Consider the following 15,913-nt stretch of genomic DNA (forward strand, 5'->3'; position numbering starts at 1 on the left):
CCGCGGCCCCACGTGCCCAGGGCCCACTTTACACCAATATTCTCCTCGACCGCTCCTCTCTGTGTGTCACAGATGATGCTCAGAGAAAACAGTCTAGGGTCACACAGCGTATGCATTGCGAAGTCGGGTCTGACCCAGAAACCCCGCTTCCCGGAGGTCTCAGCGATTGCTCATCAGCTCAGGATCAGGGCCTAGGTAGGAGGGCTAGAGGCGGGCTCCCCAAGCACCTACACCCGCATCGGGGGTTCCTCTATTAAAACCCTAAGATCTGGACGCTTCTACGAGTGCAAAGTCGCCCCCCACCTACGACTTCTGTGCTTCCTGGTCGGTAGAGAAAAGAGGCCAGAAACTGAGAAAAATGCAGTTTTATATGCAGGGCTAGGCGGGGGAATGGAGAGCGGCCGCCGAGTAGCGCGGGCTTCGCTCAGCCTCCGCCAGGGGGCGCCAGGAAGCCGAGAAGGGCGTGCTGCCTGGGACCAGTCCCTCGGCCCAGCCAGCTCCAGAAGGCAGGGGCTCTCAAGGAGAGGGACTGGTTCCTGGGCCCAGGTAGGAGGCCCGGCTCTCGGGGGTGCCATAAATGGTTAAAGCCCCAGGCAGGCCGAGGGCTCCCAAACCCGCCGGAACATCCAGCAGGAGCGGCCTCCCGGGCGTGGGATCCTTGCCTAGGAAGAGTGGAGGCAAGCTCAGCAGACAAAAAAAAAAGATTCCCCTCCTTTCTTTGGAGAAGGACCGCCCTGCCCTCCCTGCCCACCCTGCCCTCGGTACAGTTAGGATGGGACATCTATTCACAGTCTCCCCACTCTCACCCAGTGATGAGTGGGTGGGTGGCTGGGGTCTCTCTCTACAGAACAGCCTGAATTCAGAAGGCTTTCCTCCAAAACACAGACTTGCCCAGTCACCAAATCATGATCACTCAGAGTAATCATGACCCCCCCCCAGGCCCTGAGTCACCCCAACCATTACCTGGGCCCTGTGAATTTAACCCCTTGACTGACAGCTCAGCGGCACCTCTCTCTGGAATCAAGGGCTGCATCTGCATGGGAGAACCCCAGGAAGCAGCTGTGGGGGGGGAGGGGAGTGCTGGGATCTAAAGAGGAGAGCTGGGGAATCCTCTGGACTCTGGGGCAGTCCTCCTCAGCCATGCCTTTGGCTCAGAGAGAGCAGTAGCCATGGACCACAGGGCTTGACTCAGCAGCCCCTAGGCCCTTGTCTTCCAATCTCACCCCTGTCTTACCAGGGACAGCTCCATGTCCAAGTCCATCAGGGTCCACTCTCGACTTGAGAGGCTGGGGCCCAGCACCTGAGGGGAGCTTGGGGTCAGTGGTGCCCTCCCCAAGCTGCACAGAGAGCTAGGCCCTACTGGACCCTATGCCCCTGCCCCAGGCTGGAGGGGTACTCACATCCAGGGGCCCTGCAGGCTCCAGACTTTCTGGGGTGCCCCGAAGGAGCATTGGAGGCAGTAGACCCTCTGGGCTTTGGCTCCCCCGCTCCAGGCCCAGAGACTCCCTGTGCACAAAGAACTGTTGTTGGCCTGCAGAGCCCACCCATCCCCTCATTAGGTTCCCCCACCCCCACCCTAGAAAACACTAGGACAGGAGTCTCCAAGGGACTCATAGAGAGTACTTCGGTCTCCTACCTGGGGCCTGAGGTTTGGGTTGTGGGGCCGGGGTCTTGGGAAATGTCCCCTCCCTATGCTGCAAGTGTCAATACCAGTGGTTCTTAAACTATTGTGCACATCACGATCACCTCAGTGAACCTGTTTAAAATGCAAATTCCTGAGTCCTTCCACAGAGATGTTGATTGACCTGAACAGGAGCCAGAAATTCTGTATTTTAATAAGCTTCCAACTTTCCAGGGGACTCTGATGCCGGTGCTCCTTGGAGCACTCTCTGGGAAGTCAGGTCAGGATCATAGACAAAGTGCCTAACCTTCCCCTGGGCCACCAAGGGGCAGAGAAGGTTGGAAAGTTTCGCCAGCTGGTAAGTGCTGCTCTGTCTGCAAAAGTAGCCCACATGGGGTTCGCAGTCACAAACAGGCTATGCTCACCTGTCAGGGACCTCCCTGGGGCCCCTTGGTTCAGGCTGCTGGGCATTCCTGGGCCCCTCAGGGCTGAAGCTCCCCTTCCCTTCCAAGATGGCCTGGACCACAGCCACAGGCAGCAGTGGGGGGGCTGTCACGCAGAAGTCACACTCGTTTGGGGCCAGGGCCAGCCCAGCCTCGACTTTCCCCCCTGGGCTGGCCGGCTCTTCTTTGAGCAGTGCCAGACCCTTCTCCCTGCACCAGAGAAAAGCTTCAACCAGACCCTGGCACTGGTCTCTCCCCCCATGCCCAGGGCCATCCCAGATGCCAGCCCCTCCTCCACTCCCCAGAGGGTAGCCCCTGTCCCCATACCTCCCACCGCCACTGGAGGGAGAAAGCCTGGTCCCTTCTGGAGATGGGGAATCTTCAGGGATGTCAGAAATGATGGGTCCCCGGGACCTGTGGGGGCTGCTGAGGCTGGAGGTGGTTTCTGGGAGTGGCTGCAAGTAGAAGGCCAGGCCCAGCCCTTCACCTCAAGCCACAGGGAGAGCCAGAACCTCACAGGGTCTGAGGGATCGAGGCTCAGTACATGCTGGGGAGCTTGGATCTGGAAAGGGCTGACCTCCACCTTCTCTTCTTTTGGGGGAACAAGGAGAATGAGGAGGCTTCTTATAAGCCCAGCTGTGCCCTTGGGGAAGGAGAGAAGTGAACACTTACTGACTGGATAAAGTAGGGGTCCTGCAGGAGGGCACCAGGCAGGGAACAGCTGAATTTGGCAGCTGGTGGGCATGTGCTCCCCTCATCCAGCATCAGGGACCTGTGCAGGGTAGTCCAAGCATGGGCAGGGGGCAGGGCAGGCTCAGCCCCCATGCCCTTCAGCCTCCACCTCCCTCCCTCAGGCCCCAGCAGCCAAGTCAGCAGAGCAGAGGCCTGTTGCCAGGGCCTCAGTCACATGCTGGAGGCAGAAGGGGCTCCCCCAGAGATGGGGGCCCTTTGGGGGTAGAGCAGAGAGGGGGGAGCATGGTTTGAGCCCCAGGTCCTCTGCTGAGGGATACTTTGGGATGACAGGGAAGGGGCAACTGGGTGGGAAGCTGGGGATAAGGTTTTGGAGCAGGGACATCTTGGAGTGGGGGTACCTGGTGGTAGGGTTGGGGGGGGAGAGAGGTCCCTGCTGTAGGGAGGGGGCTGATAGGATAAGGAATCCTGTAGGGAGAGGGAATGAAGATTCCTGGAGAAGGGGTCCCTGTAGGGGGCCTCTGGTGGGGAGGGTCATGGAAGTAGGGCAATGCGGGTAAGCCTCCCTGGCTTTCTCACAGCTTTCTTTTGGCTCCTGGGCTGGTGGACCCCGCCTGAAGTGGCCCGAAGAGGCATTGGATCAGCTGAAAAGGAAGCAAACGTCAATTCATACTCCGCCCATCCCCCCTTCACAAGGCACTTCCAAGTGGGCGCAAGGAGGGGGCTTAACTTGGGAGCTGGGGGTCCGGTGTGAGCCAGGGCAGGAGGGGGGTCGAGGAGTAGGAGAGAGAAGGCAGGGGTGGGGGGTGGGGGTGGGGTTGAGGAACACCTTGCCAATGACTCGGTGCTGCTGCCCTTGGCTCTGCCGCAGCGTCACCACCTCCCGCCACAAGATTTCGTTCTGCCTGGGGGAGCGGATGGGAATGTATTGAAGCAGGTGAGAGCTCGCCCAGTCCCGCCGCCAAAGAATGGCCAGGCCCAGAATCCGGGACCACCCAAATGATCATTCATCCCACAGAGTCCACAGAATTCCACCGTACCGCCCATTTTTCCGGATGGGAGCACTGAGGCCCGAGAGAGGAAGGGGCTGCCTAGAGCCGCCCAGGGTCCTGCATCCTCCCAGACCCGCCCCACCCGCCCCTGTCCCGCGCACTGCCTGAGCTCGCGCAGCCGCGCCTCGGTGCTCTCCTGCACGCCCCTCAGAGACTGCACTTCGCTCAGCAGCCGCCCTAAGTCTTCAGGGCGCCAGCGACCGTCGTCGCCGCGCAGCGCGGGCACCTGCGGGCAACAGGCACCGTCCTGACAAGGTCGTGTAGAGTAGGGCCTGCGGTCCCAACACCTCCACCGGCTCCTGACGGCAGCTCCCACCTTGCGCCGCACGCGCTCCAGGAGCTGCTCATGACCGCGCACGAAGCTTGGGTGCTGGAACTCGACGTGGTCGCGCTCTGGCCTGAGCAGGCCTCCCTGCTCGATGCTTACCACCTTCCGAAAACCGTCTGGCAAGAGAGTGAGGCGTGAGGGCGTGAGTCGGTCCATTCCCGGACACCACATCACTCACATCTACTCCCCGCCCGGCCCAGGGACTCACACATGTTGAGTTGTCGCACAAAGCTCGCCATGTTGCTGTGCTTGAAGTACTGGGGCAGCACCTCCTTGGCGAAACGGTTCTGGTCGCTTACAAGGAAACTGGTTCCGCTCTGCGGAGAACACCGCCCACCCATCGAGCCCGCGGAGACCAGACACGGTGAGCGGTGCCCGCCCCCGGCCAGGCCCGCTTCCAGATAAGCGCACACATTCTCACTCACTCTGGGGACCCGACCTGCCGCTCCCGGGGACGTGGGAACCCAGCCAGGCGAGAACCGACTCTGTGGCCCAGCCTGGGGAGGGCACGGTGGGTCCCCATCCCCAGACGGACCCCGACTCCGCACTCAGCTCTCTGAAAGGGGTCTGCTTTGGAACAGAGGCCAGCCCCAGATTCCAGCACCAGACGGGTCCCAGACCTGAGTCAGCCCGTTCCTTCTCCTGGCTTTGTTTTCCCATCTCCCAGATGGGGAGGAGTGGGAACTAAATAACTTCAACTATCTCTTGGGCTCTAGGTCCCTAGGAAGCTCCTACCCCTCTCTTGGCCCCGGAGGCAGCCGCCTTACCCCCCCTCTTGTACACTTCCTCCAAGGTGAAGTAAGTGCCCCAGACCAAAGAATCGAAGGACCCACAGCCCCGTCCCATAAGGGGGTTGAGTGGGCGTGGGTGTTCACTGAGGTGGAGGGACCCCGGGGGCCCCTGGGGGAGTCCCGGGGTCCCAGCCCTCACCGGGCTCCAGCGGATCAGGTGGTCGGTGCCCGGGTCGCCCACCAAAGCCCACAGCTTCCCGAGAAAGGCAGGCACGGGGCTGGGGCCCGGCTCCGCCGGCAGTGGGGCTAGCGCTTCCTGCATAGCGCAGTCACACCGCTCAGAGCCCGGCCGCCGCGGGCTCGTCAAAGCCGCGGAAAGTGCTGCGTTTGTTGCCCGCTCGGCCCTACTCCGCCTCCGGGCGCCGGGTCAGGCGGGGGCCACGTGCGAACCCGCGGGGCGGGGCTCAGACCGCGGCCTCCGCACCAGCAGACAGAAAGGGAAGGCTGGGATTAGATGTGTGTAGTGTGGAGATACGGGTTCGAGTGCCCACCCTTCCCAGACCGGCTTGAGAAATCGCCTGGACCCGGCCTTGTTTTCTGGAAGAAGTCGGTGGACATGGTGAAGCCCCACAGGGCGGGGCGGGGAGGGGGGGAGGTAGGATAGGGAGAGAGGGAACGGGCTCCTTCCCACTGAATGCTGGGGCGTTGTCACTCTAAAAGTGCGAGTGTCCCGTCCCTGATTCCCGCATTGGGCCTCAGGGGTCGGACCCCTCCAACTCCTGCCAAGACAGCTTCCCCGGCCTCCGCGCCTTCCCCGCTCAGAGCCGATCTCACCTTTGACAGGACGCAGAGATTCTTCAATACTTTATTGCACTCTCACCCCTGAGTCCCGACCCGTGCCCTCCCTGTCCCGGAGTCCAAGCCGCGGAGCTAGCACAGAGTCCGCAGAGGGGTGGGGCTAGGGGAGGGTGACCCCACTACGCCCGGGACACAGCGGGGCGTCTGTAGAGATTGAGAGCCCCAGCCGTGCTCTGGACGCCCCGGACTGGTCCCAATGCCATCCCACAGGCCCCAATCTCCGAGAGGCACAGAAGGTAACAGAACCCCGAAGGAAGGGGCTAGCAGTTGGGGTGTTCCTGGGCCCCCCAAACAGCGTCCCAGAGGCCGCACTTCTGCCGGAAGGCGGGCGTTGTTTCATCACGCCACCAACGTGGGCCGCCAGGGATGCGGCTCGCGCGTTAGTTTGAGCGTGTAGCTGCGCAGGCGCGGGCAGTGCGAGCGGAAGGCGCCCAGAACGGCGGGCCGCACCACGCAGAAGCAATGTACCTCGCGCAGGCCCGCGCAGCGCGTCGCCAGCTCCTCCAGGGCAGCGTCCAGTTCGGCCGAGGCGGCGGCGCGCACTTCCACCGTGCGCAGGTTTGCCGCGTAGTGGTGCGCTGCGAAGCGCACGGGGCCTATGGTATCGCCCGAAAGGTTGAGGCGCAGCGCAGTCACTGGTACTGAAGGCTGGAGTACGCGCCTCACGGTGTCGGCAGACAGCGCGGGCTCTAACTCCAGCTCCACGGCCAGCCCCGGATGGCGGTGGCGCAGTGCAGCCCAGGCCTCGTCGGGCAGTGCTGGCGCGCGCGCGTCTTCGGGAGACGCGCACCTCAGGGCCAAGAGCGCGAAAGGCGCGCGGTCCGGCGCAGCTAACGCCTCAAGGGTGGCGCGCGACAGGCTGGCAAGGTGCAGGCCGAGGACACGCACTCTCGGGCAGGCAACCAGCAGCTTGAGTACGGAGTCCGGCCCCACGCTGCCCACGAGAGTGCAGTTGTCCAGGAAGAGGCTGCAGAGTTCCGGGCAGCCGCGTGCCACCTGGAGAACCAGCGCGTCGTTCAACGTGAAGGGCAAGCGCCGCAGGTCCAGATGGCGCAGCGCGCGAGCAGCCTGGCAGACGGCGTGCACCGCGTCCAGGACATCGCTGCCCGCGTCAAAGAGAGGCTTCTCTCCGTGGCACTCCAGGCACAGGCCTTGTAACCCCTGGGCACGGCCCGCCAGCGCCGTCAGCAGCGTTGTGGCCGCCCGGCGGCTCGGCTCCCTCGATGGCTCAAATTCCAGACGCAGATTGTGGATGTGGTCCAGGCAGGAGGACAGATACGGTGATAGCATGCCTTCCGGCTCAGAGTCGCAACTTAGGTCAGAGCGGTGCAGAAAAGGTATCAGCGGAGCCCCGGAGATCGGGGAAGAAGTCCCTATCCCCCACTCAGCCTGGGTTCCGGCTACCATCCTCACTTCCCACCCCCGATACACACATCCCTCGGCCGGACCATGTCAGGTTACACAAAGACAGCCTCTGTTGCGAGGAAGGAATCCCCACCCTACCCTTTAGAAAACATCGGTTACATCTGCCGCAGGTTGAAACCCTGGCTGGGAGAGCCAAGGATATCTTAGGAACGGGCCTTCTCAGTGGTCTCTAGGGAGGCAGGCCAGATTAAAATACCTTCTCCGCCACTCCGAGTGACCTGCGGGAAGTGATTAAATCTCTCTGCCTCAGTTTTCTGTCTGAACAACGGAGATGATAGCACCTGTCTACCACATAATATTTTCGTCATGATTTAGTGAGTTAATATCTGTAAGGCACTTAGAACAGTGGCTTTTACATAGTAAACAGTCAATAGATTATTATTTTGTTTTTTAATATGGAATCACTGAATCTCCACCGATGATCGGCATCAAACACCCCTCAAGGAGAGTGAAAGGGCGGCAGTAGAGGGAACAGCCGGCTCACCTGACGTTCGTGTCATGCCACACGGTGCTGTAGGTGGCAGCGGCGGCCCAGGCCCGGCAGACTCCAGCGGCGGTGGCGCGATCCCGCAGGGACAGGTGGCGGAAGATGAGCGCCAGCACCTCCTCAGGCAACTGCGCTCTGGGTTCAGCCATAGCCTGGTACAGGGTGGGGGTAGCTTCTGCCTGAGAAAGAGGGATGTCCCTGAGCTCAGGAAGGCCAAGGTGTTGATGGCGACACCGCAGCCTGGGTGTAGAAAAGCTTTTTGCCCAAGAGCTGCTGCACAATTTGCAGATTCCGGTGCAAAGTGAAAATGTAAGACCCCTTGTTTAAAAAATTAAGAATTTCAAGATAGTGACAGCAGAACATTTAATCAAGTACTAAACCAAGGTCTCGGGTCCATGAAATTGGCTTTGGCTGCCAAAGGGTCTCCAGCCAGTTGCCTCGCAGAGTCAATGCTGACTCATGGCAACCCCATGTGTAGAATTGTGCTCTGTAGGATTTTCTCCAGGCCTTTCTTCCGAGGTACTTCTGGGTACACTGGAACTGCCAAACTTTTGGACGATTTACACCACCCGGGGATTCCAAAGTGTTTCTGGCTCTCCTTTAAACTACTTTCTCACTTGTTGAACAAATTCACATTTATACGGTATTAGAAGGAATGCAAACCTATGAGCGAAGCTGATGAACCCTAGGTCCCTGACTCTGGAGGATGCTATCGGATCTTTCTTGGGAGAAAAAGTCTTCCCTGGAGAAAGTTGAAGGGCAGCTGGCATAGGCCCTAGCTCCAGTCAACTCTCCCTCTCCCCCAGTCCTCCTCCTTAGGCCATCCTACACACACATTCAGAGCTGACCCAACTCGAAGGCCGAGACTAGTCTACCGGGGCTCACTGATCTCATCTCCCAAAAGCAATCTTGAGGACCAGGATGGGACTGTGTCCAAAGCCCGCCTGGAGGGCCGTTGAAGTGAGGGCCTCTCAGGCTGAGGGGGGGGGGGCATCAGAATCATCACCCCGGTACTTGTTCACAATACAGATTTCACGGCCTCACCTACTGAGTCAGGCTCTCCGGAAAGGGTAGGACCCGGGAATCTTCATTTCAGCAAGCGCGGAGTGGATCCCCTGGCCCCTAGCTGAGAAATGCTGCGCTTGTCACGTCCTATCTCTAGTGACTACAGGGTTAACAGGGCGGGAGCTTTAAAATAAAACTTTTAATTGGCAGGGACCATGAGCCAATCAGGAAGCGGGGGCGCGGGCGGGGCACAGCTGGATCCGCCCGGAGTGGTGAGGCTCGTTCTCTTTCCTGCGCCGCGCAACGTCCCGGGTACTTCCTAGAAAAGGTCGGCGTGGCGGAGAAAAGCTTGTGGGCTCTGGAGCTGACGGCTCTGAGGTCTGAGGGGCCCTGGGTTCAAGTCGGAACCCCAAGCAGCCCTGGCTTCCGCTGGGCAGGTGGTGCCCGGCTAGATCTCCGCAGACCCTCCTACCTCACAGCACCGCCCTTGGGGAGGGGAGATGGGTGTGCGTCCTCTTTGAAGTTGTCAGTTTTATTTTAAGGTTACTGTAAAATTGAGCAACGTTTCGTCCTGTTATACAAAAGGGGGCAATGAGTTGGGACCGACTGATGGCACCTAACAACAAAGTTTGCTTACACAACACACCACTTGCCAGTCGTTTCCAGTTTCCCTTATCTTCCAGGCAAAACCCGCTCCTGGAATTTGCGCCATTTGAACCCTGATGGTGCAGTGGTTGAGCGCTCGGTTGGTAACTGAAAGGCTGGCAGTTGGAACTCACCAGCCTCTCCGTGGGAAAAAAATACGGCAGTCTGGCTTCTGTAAAAGATTTATAGCCTTGGAAACCCTATGGGACAGTTCTACTCAGTCTTTTAGAGTCATTATGGTCGGAATCAACTCGACGGCAATGGGTTTGATAGCCTGGGGTTCCAGCTATCATCAGCTGGACTTGTACCTGGGACCCATAGGTACCCCATTCTGAGTGCCAGGGAGTAAGAGATCAACGAACACGACCCCGAGGGAGCACCACAATATTCTGGTCCTCAGGTGGCGCCACTTGGTGCCCCCTTTTCCGTCTGTCCCAATTCCTCCGCGGGAGGAGGCGGGGCAGCTCTTACCCTGGGGCCCTCCAGCCTCTTAAGAAAGGCTATCTCCCGAAGTCCCTTCCTGCTTCCTGCAGTCTATCCTCAGGTACCGGTGTCTTACCTCCTCAGCGGACCAGGTGGGCTCTGCTCGGAGGCAGGGGAATGGCTGCGCAGGACAGCTAGGCGGACTGGACCCGCCAGGAGCCTGAGGGAGTAAGAGGAGGAGAGGGCGGACTAGGCGGCTCTGACTGGGGCACCGCCCCTGCGGCTCCGCGCACACCCGGAAGCGGCGCGGGCCGAGCGGAGCCGGGCGGGCGTGGGAACCTAGGCCGGGCCAAGGCGGCCAGGTTAGTGCGGAGGGTGGGTGGGCTCCCCAGTGCCGGTGGGAGCGGAGGCGGAATTCTGGCCCCGGAGCGTGAGCGCGGCTGTCACTGTCACCCGCGGCTGCCCAGGACTGGTGGTGGTGGCCTATCGGGCTGTTCCTGTGGGAGGCGGAGTAGGGGGTATGGACCCTGACCTCCGTAGGTTTCTTGCCGGGCCTAGGGCTTTCAAGAGGCGGCAGGGCTTTGCGGGTGAGAGGGAGGGGCGGGGTGGTTCTAACCAGATTTGTGAACGAGGACCCCCAAGTCCGTCGCACGTGCCCACCCCCAGCATGGTGGGGCGGGGGGCGGGGTGGTTAGTGGGAGTCAGGGAAGCTTCCCTTGAGAGGTGTGGAGCGAAGCAGCTGAGTAACGGGCGCGCGGGATGTCAGTCTTTCAGTCCACTAGGGACTATGCCCGCAGGCTGTACCCACCCACCTGGCTGGAGATGGGGCTACCAGGACTGTTAAGCTGTGTTGATGGGGCACCAAGACGGGCTGGCCCCTCGTACTCGGGGAAGATTTTCTTGGGTCAGTGCCCACGTGCCTCACGCAGCCTCTGCCCAGTTAAGTGTTCCCAGGACTTAGACGGGGATCCTCCGCGGGGCCTGAAGAGGGGCGGACTCCCGGTGGGTGGGGCGCGGGGCTTCCCGAGGACGGGTTTCTGTGGCAGGACACGTGGGAAAGAGTTGCCAAGGTGAAAATGGGAGTCGAGGGCCCCTGGCCCCTTCTCTACCCTGTTAACTGACCCTCTCGACCTCCAGCCTGCAGCCTTGTTTGACTTCCCCATCTGCACAGTCCTAGTGAGTGTGATGAGGCAGCCCCGCCCCCTCCAGGTCTCCTGTGCCTCCTTGCAGGTCTGATGGGCAGACTCTGGCCCTGTCCCGCCCCTACTTCCACCCTTTGGGGCGGGACCGCAGCCGTCCTAAGTCTGGAGGTTAGGAAGATGCAGAAGAGGAAAGGTTTCAAGGACAGGTTTCCACTCTTTCCCCACCCCTCTAAGTTCCCCAGAGTGTCTCACTTGTTTCCCCTTCTAGGTCCCACTTGTCACCTGCAGAACCTTACCCCATTAATTTCTTACTTTATTTTAAAGTTGTTTTTCTTTTTTAACACAAGAAATGTGTCCATTTTACAGAAAGCAGAAAATATTAGTAAATACAAAGAAAATCAAAATCACCCCAAATCTCACCCCACAGAGATAAACAATGTTAACTTCCTAATAATTGTTTTGGGTAAATACACAAGTATTAATGTTTTCTACCAAAAGATTGTGGGGGGAGGGGACTCCAGGAGGCTTGTCCCCTATGCTCAGATCCAGGGTAGGACCATCACCAGGTATCACTTCTCTTGCCAGGGTCTGGGTGGTGCTGGAGGGCGCCTACCTGTTACTGCACTCAGGTTAGGATCCAGGAGCAGATCTGAGCTGCAGCCTTTGCTCTAAGCTCAGCATCTCTATCCCCTTCCCAACCATGTCCAAGGCTGTGGTCCTGGCAACTCCCAGCACCCTGTCTTCTGAAGCTCCCTGTTACTCATGCAAATAGATGCCTGCTGGGGCCAGAGCACTGACATCCAGGATGCCCACAGCTGGATCTCAGCACCTCTCCTAACCCATCATGTGTACTTGCTCTAAACCCAGGAGTAAGGGAGTGTGACTAATGGGCAGGAAGTGAGATCTGGAGCCCATGTTTCCAGGAAATGGGTGGGATGGGTTTCAGGTGAGGTGGGGAGGAAGCAGTAGGGCAGTTCCCCCATCTGTTGCCTCATGGAGCAGTGACTAGGAGGCTACTGACCTAAGAGTCAGTTCAGTGGCCTCCCCCCTCCCCTAGGTTTTTGTCAGAAGCTGACAGGAGGAAATAGTAGCGCTAAGAGGCCCTGCTTTGGCTGGACAGGGAAAGGATCTGTAAAAGAACCATTTGAGTGCATATGACAAGAACCCAGTTCCAACGACTTTAGAACAAAAAAGAATGGTTTAGGTCACATAACTGAAAAATCAAGGGTGCCGTGGCTTCAGGAACAGCTAGATCCAGGAGCATAGTGTGGTTAGAAGTGCATCTCGACATCTCTTACCTCTGTATCCCTCTCTGAAGGCTTCATTCTCAGCCAGGATCTCCAGCAAACAATGGCAAAGGAGATCTGCCCCCTCCCACCATTTCAGCCCCAAGGGAAGGGAAGCTAGTGCCTTTTTCTTATTGGTCCAGCCGAAGTTGCAGGGTTGATTTCGACTGGCTCAGCTTGAGTCCTAAACCAAAAACCAAACTCCTTGAGTCGAGGCCGACTCACAGCGACCCTATAGGACAGAGTAGAACTGCCCCATAGAGTTTCCAAGGAGCGCCTGGTGGATTTGAACTGCCAGCCTTTTGGTTAGCAGTCGTAGCTCTTAACTAGTCGCCACCATGGTTTCCTAAATCACACGTAGGCGCATTGGTTGAGAAGGAGGACTGGGGAAGTCTCTCAAGTTCTGTCAGGGTTGTGAGACAGAACCTGGGCAGGCTCAAACTACAGGTGTCCTTGGAAGTGAAGCCAGGAGGCGGACGAACAGGTGTAGTGGGAGTGCACGTGAGAGAGCCGCCTGGAGGCTCAAGTTAAAGCTGAGGACAAGGCCCGGACATGGCCGCTATCCAGGATGATATCTTCTAAACTGTCAGCTTTGGTTTTGAGTAAGAGAGACTCACTGGTCTGAGCAGGGAGCAGAGGTTCTCCTGCCTCCACTGTAGGATCGTGACTCTGTTCTCCTGCCTCTCTGACCCCGGGCTTTTTCTCTGAGAGACAGTGGAGGGACAGACCTCATTGCAAGGCTGGGCTCAACTCGGCTCTGTGCAGTGCACAAAGGGCTGCCTGTGAGAGATGGTGAACTTCCCGTCCCAAGGATGCCAGCCCTGTGGGGCTGCACTGGAGGAGTCACCTGGGCCAGGAATGAAGCTGTTTTCAGGAGTGACTTGGAGCCTCATTGCATATTCAGGAGCTGAGATGGCCGCGGGGCCAAATGAATGCGAGGAGTGGGTGGGCAGTGCATACCTGTTTGTGGAGTCTGCGGTGGACAAGGTGATCCTGTCAGATGCCTACGCTCACCCCCAGAAGAAGGTGGCGGTGTACAGCGCCCTGCGGACCTCATTGGCAGGTGCGTGGGTGAGCGCGAGGATGGAGAGGGAAAAGCGCGCGGCAACCGTTTGCGGGCGGGGCCACGGGCTGAAGCCCCACCTCCTCAACTCGGTGGGCCTGGCTAAAATGCGGCGGCAGGAAAGAGATTTGACCGCAGGGAGACCCCAGGCTGCGTAGGCTCTTTCTTCTCTGCTTAATTAGGCCCTGTGTGTCCGTAGATGATCTGCCTGTTTGTGCGTTAACTTCCGCCTGCTCGACTCTCCCTCTCCCTCCACGACCAGCCCGCTCACTCCTTTCTACTAATCGCGCCTCTCTCTCTTCTTTTCGTCTCTCACTGCAGCACTTCTTGCTCAAGACCCCTCCCCAGTACCTACCCTTCCGGATCCCCCTTTCCCATCTCAGGGCAGAGACCACAGGAGGCTGAAGCCAGCTGGGGTTTTCGGCCCCAGCCCCAGAGCGGCGAGAGCCCCTCTCCTTCCTGGGCAGCGGGAGCTGCACTTGGTGGAGGCAGAAGACCCGAGACTTCTGCCCCTTTCCCGCCCCACCAGCCGCCTACTCAGACTCCTTGCCCAGGGCACACACCCCTGTGCTGCAGTATTCCTCCCCACGTCCCATTTGCCCACCCTCATCTGGGGCTTCAGAGATGGGGTGAGAGGTACCCACTTTGTCTTGGGGTAGGCCTGGCCTTTATTCTGGGTTGTTACTTTTTGCTTCCCAATTTTGTTTCTCAACTGGGTGCTCTGGGGCAACCTTGTGCCCGACGTTCGGAGAACGGCCCCGCGTAGGGACCGCCCGGCACCTGACTGCCCACCTCCGCAGAGAGCGGCGGGAGCCCGGACCAACTACAAATGCTTAAGATCCACCGCAGCGACCCGCAGCTGATCTTGCAGCTGCGTTTCTGCGGACGTCAGCCGTGCGACCGCTTTCTCCGCGCCTACCGCGAGGGGGCGTTGCGCGCCGCGCTGCAGAGGTGCTTGGCGGCGGCGCTTGCCCTGAACTCCGTGCGATTGCATCTGGAGCTGCGCGCTGGCGCTGAGCGGCTGGACACTTTACTGCCTGACGAGGAGCGGTGCTTGAACTGCATCTTTGCCCAGAAGGTGCGGCCGGGCTGGGACCGGGGTGGGGTCGGGCGGGGATCCACGGACCAGACCCCCACCGACAACGCACTCTCTTTCTTAGCCCGACCGGCTGCGGGACGAAGAGCTGTCTGAACTGGAGGATGCGCTCCGGAATCTGACGTGCGGCTCCGGGGATCAGGGTGACAACGAGGAGGCGACTCCGGCCCCCTTGCAGTCCCAGACACCCTCCCCGTCGGAGGAGAAGCCACCGCCGCGATCTGGCCAGACTTTTCTGTTCCAGGGTCAGCCCATAGGTGAGGCCCGCGGAGAGACATGGTCGCCAGGAGGATGGAGTTTGTGAGGAACGTGGTCTGGGTCTAGTAGGCAGGGGCTGGGGAGGGGACAGGCTCTGGGGTCCCCCACGCTCAATCTGCCTCCCCACTCCTCCTGCAGTGAACCGGCCGCTGAACCTACAGGACCAGCAGACGTTCGCTCGCTCAGTGGGGCTCAAATGGCGCAAGGTGGGGCGCTCGCTGCAGCGGGGCTGCCGAGCGCTGCGGGACCCGGCCCTGGATTCTCTGGCCTATGAGTACGAGCGTGACGGGCTGTACGAGCAGGCCTTCCAGCTACTGCGGCGCTTCGTCCAGGCCGAGGGCCGCCGCGCCACGCTGCAACGCCTGGTGGAGGCGCTGGAGGAGAACGAGCTCACCAGCCTGGCGGAGGACTTGCTGGGCCTGGCGGATCCCGATGGCCGCCTAGTTTAGGCCCAGTACCCAGGGAAGGGGCCGTCTGTCAAGCGCCCAGTCAGGGCTTGGAGCACCTTGATGTCTCTAGGCTCCCTTCTGCTGCTACTGCTGACCCCTGCCCATCCATGGGATTACGAGACCGCACATAAAACTCCTCTTGGCCTATATGCTGGAGCTGCTGGGGCAGAGTCGACCGACTTCCCCAGGGCTGGACAAGCGAAGGGCCCACCAAGCTTGCTGGGGTACACCATTGGGAATGCCGCCCCAGATACTAGGAAAGGAATGGGTGTGGGGGACCTGCTGTGGGGTCTGCCTTGCCCTCCTCCACGTCAGAAGAGGAGCTGTGGCCAGTCCTTACCTCTTCACTCATTGAACAGTTACTCTTTAGGCACCTCCTGTGTCCTAGGCGTCTTCCTGGTTGCCACAAACACTTGTTGAGCAAGATACAGGAGTCTTGCCTGCCTCCAGCTCACACTCAGTATGGGACCCCCAAAATTAAGCAAAAGTAATAAAATGTAACCCATTTTAAAAATTTTTATTGTGTTTTCAGTGAAAGTTTACACAGCATTTTAGATTTCCATTCAACAATTTCTGTACAAGTTGTTCGTGACATGGATAATATTCTTCACAATGCGTGAACATTTTCATTTTTTCTGCTCTGGTTGTTCCATTCCCATTAATCTTGTTTCCCTTTCCCCTTACATTCTTATCTTTGTTTTAAAGTAATTGTTGACCGTTTGGTCTCATAAGGGTGATTTTTTAAAGGAGCATAGTACTTACGGGTGATATTATTTTTGGAGCTAATTGGTTATTTAGCTAAAAGGTGACCTCAGTGGTTAGTTTTGGTTCCAGGTTTGAAGAGTATCTCAGGGCCAATAGTTCTGGGGAGTCATTCAGTCTCCAGTTCAGTAGGTCTGCTTTTTTTTTTT

The 15,913-nt window shown here is 59.0% G+C and overlaps 3 protein-coding genes across 17 annotated transcripts; 1 reads left to right on the forward strand and 2 right to left on the reverse strand.

The window, feature by feature from the left end:
* Positions 1 to 350: 350 nt before the first annotated feature.
* On the reverse strand, positions 351 to 5,260 carry HSF4 (heat shock transcription factor 4). 10 transcript variants are annotated; one of them, XM_003417171.4, is made up of 13 exons: positions 5,065 to 5,260; positions 4,343 to 4,451; positions 4,123 to 4,250; positions 3,908 to 4,032; positions 3,584 to 3,659; positions 3,334 to 3,398; positions 2,737 to 2,836; positions 2,392 to 2,545; positions 2,047 to 2,170; positions 1,401 to 1,506; positions 1,235 to 1,300; positions 964 to 1,033; positions 351 to 662 (listed from the first exon to the last, which is right to left on the reverse strand). In XM_003417171.4, exons 1-13 carry the CDS (start codon positions 5,185 to 5,187, stop codon positions 517 to 519), a joined length of 1,392 nt encoding a protein of 463 aa, XP_003417219.1. In that variant the 5' UTR covers positions 5,188 to 5,260; the 3' UTR covers positions 351 to 516. The 10 variants fall into 10 exon arrangements, 7 of the variants coding, with proteins under 7 accessions (XP_003417219.1, XP_023412313.1, XP_003417218.1 ...); XM_003417170.4 differs by having other exon boundaries at positions 381 to 662; positions 2,047 to 2,274; positions 2,392 to 2,519; XM_023556545.2 differs by having other exon boundaries at positions 377 to 662; positions 2,047 to 2,274; positions 2,392 to 2,519; positions 3,908 to 4,250.
* Positions 5,259 to 9,957, reverse strand: FBXL8 (F-box and leucine rich repeat protein 8). 3 transcript variants are annotated; one of them, XM_010596714.3, is made up of 3 exons: positions 8,680 to 9,957; positions 7,633 to 7,814; positions 5,259 to 7,035 (listed from the first exon to the last, which is right to left on the reverse strand). In XM_010596714.3, exons 2-3 carry the CDS (start codon positions 7,782 to 7,784, stop codon positions 6,063 to 6,065), a joined length of 1,125 nt encoding a protein of 374 aa, XP_010595016.1. In that variant the 5' UTR covers positions 7,785 to 7,814; positions 8,680 to 9,957; the 3' UTR covers positions 5,259 to 6,062. The 3 variants fall into 3 exon arrangements, with proteins under 3 accessions (XP_010595016.1, XP_023412318.1, XP_003417217.1); XM_023556550.2 differs by having other exon boundaries at positions 7,633 to 7,810; positions 9,845 to 9,956; XM_003417169.4 differs by having other exon boundaries at positions 5,260 to 7,035; positions 9,845 to 9,949.
* On the forward strand, positions 9,903 to 15,844 carry TRADD (TNFRSF1A associated via death domain). 4 transcript variants are annotated; one of them, XM_003417113.4, is made up of 5 exons: positions 9,903 to 10,070; positions 13,041 to 13,199; positions 14,000 to 14,277; positions 14,360 to 14,552; positions 14,692 to 15,843. In XM_003417113.4, exons 2-5 carry the CDS (start codon positions 13,049 to 13,051, stop codon positions 15,000 to 15,002), a joined length of 933 nt encoding a protein of 310 aa, XP_003417161.1. In that variant the 5' UTR covers positions 9,903 to 10,070; positions 13,041 to 13,048; the 3' UTR covers positions 15,003 to 15,843. The 4 variants fall into 4 exon arrangements, with proteins under 4 accessions (XP_003417161.1, XP_023412320.1, XP_023412321.1 ...); XM_023556552.2 differs by having other exon boundaries at positions 10,007 to 10,070; positions 12,948 to 13,199; XM_023556553.2 differs by lacking the exon at positions 9,903 to 10,070 and adding an exon at positions 10,091 to 10,244 and having other exon boundaries at positions 14,692 to 15,844.
* Positions 15,845 to 15,913: the final 69 nt, after the last annotated feature.

This window comes from Loxodonta africana, chromosome 21 (genome assembly GCF_030014295.1).
Source record: "Loxodonta africana isolate mLoxAfr1 chromosome 21, mLoxAfr1.hap2, whole genome shotgun sequence".
Classification (NCBI taxonomy): domain Eukaryota; kingdom Metazoa; phylum Chordata; class Mammalia; order Proboscidea; family Elephantidae; genus Loxodonta; species Loxodonta africana.

What these genes read in the sequence shown, in the direction of transcription:
- HSF4 (XM_023556545.2), bottom strand. Translation starts at nt 5,187, where the DNA reads ATGCAGGAAGCGCTAGCCCCACTGCCGGCGGAGCCGGGCCCCAGCCCC. An exon ending in CCCTCCAGTGGCGGTGGGAG is followed by an intron (nt 2,275 to 2,391) that starts GTATGGGGACAG and finishes TCTCTGGTGCAG; the next exon opens with GGAGAAGGGTCTGGCACTGC. An exon ending in TGGACATGGAGCTGTCCCTG is followed by an intron (nt 1,034 to 1,234) that starts GTAAGACAGGGG and finishes TCTCCCATGCAG; the next exon opens with ATGCAGCCCTTGATTCCAGA.
- FBXL8 (XM_010596714.3), bottom strand. Translation starts at nt 7,784, where the DNA reads ATGGCTGAACCCAGAGCGCAGTTGCCTGAGGAGGTGCTGGCGCTCATC. An exon ending in TGGCATGACACGAACGTCAG is followed by an intron (nt 7,036 to 7,632) that starts GTGAGCCGGCTG and finishes CTCTGACCTAAG; the next exon opens with TTGCGACTCTGAGCCGGAAG.
- TRADD (XM_023556552.2), top strand. Translation starts at nt 12,995, where the DNA reads ATGAAGCTGTTTTCAGGAGTGACTTGGAGCCTCATTGCATATTCAGGA. An exon ending in CCTGCGGACCTCATTGGCAG is followed by an intron (nt 13,200 to 13,999) that starts GTGCGTGGGTGA and finishes CCACCTCCGCAG; the next exon opens with AGAGCGGCGGGAGCCCGGAC. An exon ending in ACTGCATCTTTGCCCAGAAG is followed by an intron (nt 14,278 to 14,359) that starts GTGCGGCCGGGC and finishes TCTCTTTCTTAG; the next exon opens with CCCGACCGGCTGCGGGACGA.